This window comes from Mauremys mutica, chromosome 8 (assembly GCF_020497125.1).
Source record: "Mauremys mutica isolate MM-2020 ecotype Southern chromosome 8, ASM2049712v1, whole genome shotgun sequence".
NCBI lineage: Eukaryota > Metazoa > Chordata > Testudines > Geoemydidae > Mauremys > Mauremys mutica.
The window spans coordinates 16,837,044-16,843,043 of NC_059079.1; the positions used below are offsets into that span (position 1 = coordinate 16,837,044).

The 6,000-nt window shown below is 46.9% G+C and overlaps 1 protein-coding gene across 4 annotated transcripts in view; it reads right to left on the reverse strand.

Annotated features, from left to right (window-relative positions):
* DOCK7 (dedicator of cytokinesis 7) overlaps positions 1-5,771 on the reverse strand; it is a 144,806-nt gene extending 139,035 nt beyond the window's left edge. For all 4 annotated transcript variants that reach the window (XM_045026751.1, XM_045026750.1, XM_045026749.1 and 1 more), the window contains exon 1: positions 5,731-5,771. In XM_045026751.1, coding sequence (XP_044882686.1) covers positions 5,731-5,768 — 38 coding nt within the window. In that variant the 5' untranslated portion in view covers positions 5,769-5,771. The remainder of the gene's footprint in view (positions 1-5,730) is intronic.
* Between the last annotated feature and the right edge of the window lie 229 nt (positions 5,772-6,000).

Here is a 6,000-nt window from a genome sequence, read left to right on the forward strand (position 1 = left end):
TGAGGAAGTATCTTTCCCATAGTTCTCTATATTTTGAACTGTGGAATAAAAAATGTCTGTTTCTCTCTCCCATCAAGATTGTTACTCTTTCTGGCTTTCCATTCCAGTTTTTGTCTTGTTTATAATCCTTAATCCTGTATTTGGTGATGCTCTGCCTAGAGTATTTCACTGTAGAAAGACAGCCTTACAGTAAAGTATCCTTGCAGATCTATAACAATCAAGCTGCTTCTCTTTGAGAAGTTCAGAGAATTCTGTTCAATGTTTCTGTTTTAAAAAGGATTTTGAGCATTGTTCAGTTGGATTATTTGTAGCATGGATTTGACCATCAGTGTATACTGTTATTCCACTCCCAGATTTGAAGTTTGTGTATTGGTCTTCTAAGCTTTGTCTACACTGGGGATAATTTCTGGAAGATTTTTCTGGAGGGACTATAACTGATTATAAACCTGATAAGAATCTGAGGAAAACTCCCCCAGTGCAGACCATTTCCAACTGCTCTGGGATAGGAGTGTGTCTTGATTAAGATGATACCAGAACTACATATCTTGTGGGGTTTTTATATTGGTTAGCAGAGGATTGACCCTGTTCTAATACTCCAATATAGTAAAACTGATAGATTTCTACAAAGGCAAACAACTGTCTCACCCTTCATCCCTGAGCTGCAGTGGGAAGAGGTTATATTCCTGTAACGGGTTCCCCCAATTAACTTATCAAGATCCTCCACCAAAGAGGGAAATTGCTTCTAGTATGAACTCTCTTACACCAGGAGGAAGCAACAACAGAAAGGTTTGTCTTTTGTTTTGAGGTCCACCTTTAGTGATGAACCACTGGGCTAGCTCAGTGGTTTGAGCATTAGCCTGCTAAACTCAGGGTTGTGAGCTCAATCCCTGAGGAGACCATCTGGGGCAAAATCAGTACTTGGTCCTGATAGTGAAGGCAGGGGGCTGGACTCTATGACCTTTCAAGGTCCCTTCCAGCTCTATGAGATAGGTATATATAATAATTCCATTGACCAGTCAGTCCTTTGTCTGAACTCTCTCTAGAATGGTGTACACTCAAACACATGAAAGCCAAAGGCTAAACAGGTGCAAAAGTCCCAGCACTTATTGTATCTCTTTAGGGGCTGAGGTTGGGGAAAGCTGATGCTTTCACTAAAGGTACCTTACACTTTAGCCTCTTCTAGTTTGCTGCATTTGTGATAACTGCTATAAAGCTATTTAATGTGAAGAGGACATTGCCATGCCCACTGCACTTGGTGGCTGGTCCTGTGACCACTGAAGCCAATGAGGGCTTTGATACTGGTTTCAATAGGTGCAGGATCAGACCATCTCAGCATGTGAATTATTTGGGCTAAGAAAAACCCACAATCTCTACTGGACCTAAGCAGACTAAGGGCCAGAGACTTACACACCATTTTGGCAGTATAAGGGGGCATTAAAGAGGGTTACATGTACATTTACTCACTTTAAGGCCCCTTTATATTGCCTGAGGTGTAAAGGGGGCTTTAATATGAATGAGACAGTGGCTCTGAATGTAACAGATGGAAGAAAGCATAATATCAAAGAAGGAGGAGAACTAGCACAACCTGCTACCATACAGGAGGTCAGAATCCAGGATTCCAGCTTGGCAGACAGAATGCTGAGCCCCTGAAGAAGGTTGCTTCATGCTTTAAAACCCTTCCAGGTCCCTCCAAGAACAATGTGCTTGAGAGGCTCTGTACTAAGGCCTTGCCTAAACTAAAAAGTTGTACCATTTCACTGGTTATCACTCAAGTGGTACAACCCCTCAAGTGTGGTGGAATTACATTGGTATAAAGGTGCTTTATACCAAAATAGTTATTCCCACATGAGGAGGCAAGTAGCTAAACCTTTATAGAAGTACCTTTGTATCAGTGTAACAGCATCCACAGTAGAGTTTATACTGATATAACTATACTTCCTTTTTTTAAATCACATGCCTAACTGATCTACATATATTGGTACAACTTCAAATGCAGATCAGGCCTCAGGCAGGAAAGTCAGCTCAACACTGAGGCCTTTTTAGGTAGGGTGAGGGAGGATTAGTACATACATCATAGTCAAAGTGCAGACCAAGAATTTTGCATCTTTGTGAACACTTCCAGTAACAGAATGTTGCACTGCAGTGGTAAGATTGACATTTTATAATAGAGATATTGAGAAGTGTTGTGAAACAGCTGCAACAGTCTAGCACCGCTGCTGTTGCTCACAGTAAAATAACCTAATAGTGATGAACGTATACCACTGACGGGACTACTGTTCTGCATACACTTTTGAGGTAGACCACGTTGATTGGGGGAAATAGTAGACAAATGTATCAGTGCTATGATGACGAGGAAGCACAGAATTACCTGGATAGTATTTCAGAAAAAGTAATAACTTAAGTCTAATCACTTCCTCACTCAGAAAATTCTTCCCTAAAACTACTCTAAATCCAACCCTGAATCCTGCACACACATTGGCAGGTAATCCTACAAATTGTATTCTGCTTTCATATTAACCAAAGTGTGTGATAGCTACATGAACATACTTACTACAGGCAAAACTTAGATCTGTGTGACTAGCTCTAGGAGTAAGGCAAACAGGATGTCAATGTGTGAAAAATGCAACACGGATATTCTACTTCAAACAATGGCATGAAGATTAAAACAAGAGAAGGCTTCCGACAGCCACAGGGAAAAGCCCTTGGAACCTACAAGTGCAAGCAGTTTGCTTGTGGCCAGAGTTTAGATTCTAGGACTCCACCATAGCAATGTTTTGAGGAGTAATTTGTGTATTAGTATAAGTACAAAAAATATGTTCCCTTGCTTCAGAATTCCTAAATACTGCTCTACCAGAATAACTGGACATAGGGCTTATCCGGTCATATCCATTAACAGTAGTTTTGCTCTAAGAAATTGTCAGTGTAGTGTATACCGATGCCCTGATTGTTGGGGCCCTGGGCGCCTGGGACCCTTGCAATGAACGCGTGCTTCGGAACTGCGGGGTAGGCTGTCGCTACGCGCGGCTCATGAGACGCCTGATGGTCTCGGACACTATTAGATGGTCTAGAGACATCTACATGGAGCACGTCACCGGTCACCGCCAATACCAGGAGTGAGCGGGCGTGACCCCGTGCACCCGCGGGGGGGAGGAGACTTGTAGACCCCCCCGTTGGACTCTATCCCCTGAGCCCTGAACCCACCGAACCGAACTCCACCATATGAGGGTCGCCCTATCCCCATTATCCAGCCCGCTTCTTTATGCCCACGACTGTCTATAACCTGTTTGTATGAGCGATGTACCCCCACTGCCTCCCGACTGTATCTTGATCTCACCCACCGTACACCCCGCATCGGGGACATGACAGACTGTGTATGGTATATGCTGTCCAATACCAAAAATAGAAACCCCCCCATAATCTGTATGTTACCCCCGATGACACAATAACTGACGCTTCAAACTCTTTGTATCGTTTATTTTCAAATATTCCCTAATAAACTTTTAAATCTATTAACCTGTCCATGTGCAGGTAAAATTCACATATCCAGTAAATCACATACTCCATGTCAGGAGTTCCATAACTCTTCTCCGCAAGTGTCAGAAGGGAAACATCTGTACCTGCACAGTGTCATTTGGTCGCTTTTAAACACAACAAATGACTACAGCACTGCAAGGTATACAAAGATGGCATTATAGCAACTTTTCTCCCTTCCTATATTGTGAGGTTAACATCTGTAACAGTGGTTGGGAAACCTGAAAGCTACTCAACTAGAGCCAGACAGAGACGTCACAAAGGGAGGGTGGCAAACTATTGTGTAGACTCTTCACTGGAGCTGCAGAACTCACAAATTCTTACCCCTGACTTTCCTAGAACTCCTACCTCTCATGCAGCTGTACTCATGACTGCAAGTTAGAACCAGGAAAAGTGCCCTGATGGCAAAACCAGCTCCTGCCACACCATGTGATGGGAAAAGGTATGGTGAAATTCTTGGGCCATCAATTTTTTCATATCAATCTCTGACTAATACTCTCTAGTAAATCTGAAGCCCCTCTTCTCTCCTGCCTATTCCCTAAGAAGGAAAGAGCACAGAGCTGCATTCTCTCCTGGAACCCCTGCAATGGGAGGGATAGCACTCTCCCCTCCCCCACCTCCTCCCATGAATCACTTCAAATCTGCCTTTGCAGTTTTCCCATTCAGAAAACTGAAAGTGACATTCAGTTCATGGCTGCCCAGAGCCAACTGAATAGCAGCAGTGAAACTGACCAGTCTAGATAATTTCACTCTGCTGCTTGGGAAAGGAAGGGGCAGCCACAGAGACCCTTACCCAATCTGCTCTCAGGCGCTCAAAAACAACACTGCCTCAGTTCGCAGTTGGAAGCATTTGTGTGTGTGTGTGGGGCTGGAAATGTAACTTTTAAAAAGGCTGTAGAAAGTTACTAGTTGAATTCTTTTAAATTCTGCTCTGTTAAAAAAAAATTTCATGTTACAAATGTTATATACAGCTTAGTGTTTGCACAGGTCTCTAGACAAACAAACTAGCTGGCTTATGACAGCATGTATGAGGAAGGGAGCTGTATCCCCCATTTTACAGAAGGGGAGAAGGAACTGAGGCAGAGGTTAAGTGACTCTCCCAAGGTGTCTGTTCTGAGCTGGTGCTAGAACTCCATGGGAATCCGGACCCATGCGCCTTCCACTACACGAATCTGCGTGACATATATTTGGTCAGTAGAGGAAGAATTATATTCCAGTAGTAGTTATAAATTCTTGTTACAATGTCTGAGTAATATTTTATACTAGTACAACGTTAGCATTGTACCCGTATATCTAGACAGCACACATGGAACAGCTCTAATTTTCCAAAAGACTTCAGAGCCACCTCCTACAAAAGCATAGGTGAAATGCAGAGCGCAGAATGATGTTAGCAAGACCTGCCCAATCTGTGTTTAACGAAACCCTGAATTGAGGTGACACCATGTACACATATATAAATACACAATAACAACTGCAGATGGAGCTTAGCCCGGGGATCTCCTTCCCCCATCCCCTTTTGTGGCAGAATGAGGAAATACACAATCTCCACAGCAACTCCATAATTGCTTTTGTTGTTTTGATTAGAGCAGACCCGTGGCTAACTTGGGCCAAGCGGCACGGCAGCCTCCTGTTCCGAACGGATCTTCCCTGCTGCCAGCGGGGGGTCAAAGAGCCAGGAGCAGAAAATGACAGAAGTGTTGTGGTTCTTAGCGCTGGACATCTCGCGCTGCACCCCACCCACCCCGCTGCACTGACAGCGCCAGCCGGGGGGGCGCTGGGAAACCTGTCAGCCTGCATCAGGGGAATGTGGCGGACCCTGGGTTTCTCCAGCATCCAACGCACGTAAACAAACCTCCCCGGCCCCCAGATCCTCCCTGGGAGCGCAAGGCACCCAAGCCCCCCTGCCCTGGCGGAGCACGATGCATCCCCGCCGCTCACGCCCCCCGCCCTAGATCGGGACCATGCACGGGCACAATGCAACCTGCGGCCACGCGAGACGAACCGGCCCAGACCGGGCTGATGGAAACCCGGGAGGAGGGAGCTGAACAGCAGGGCGGGTCAGCGGGGCATCTCCTGCCCCGACTAGGCCCCTTCTGCCGCTACCGGCCCAGCCCGGCGCCGAGCGCGGCTCCGGCGGGAGGCTGCAGTGCGGCGCACGCCTCCCGGCTGCGCGGCGCTCCCCGCCCGCGGGCCCTTTACCTGCTGATCTTCTGGGCGAAGGCGCGGCGCTCGGCCATGGCTGCGGCCGCTCGGGCTGGAAGCTCGGCGCGTCCCCCCTCGCGGCGGCTCCTCAGCCTGGAGCAGCAGCAGCAGGAGCCGGGAAAGGGAGCCGTAACGCTCCGGAGAGACACGCAGCCTGAATTTGCCGGCCCAGCATGCAACCAGATTCCACGCTGACAATCCCCTTCCAGGCAAAGGGGCGGGAGGGGGGAGGATGAGCCGCTCTTAGCCGATATGCGGTACGGCGGC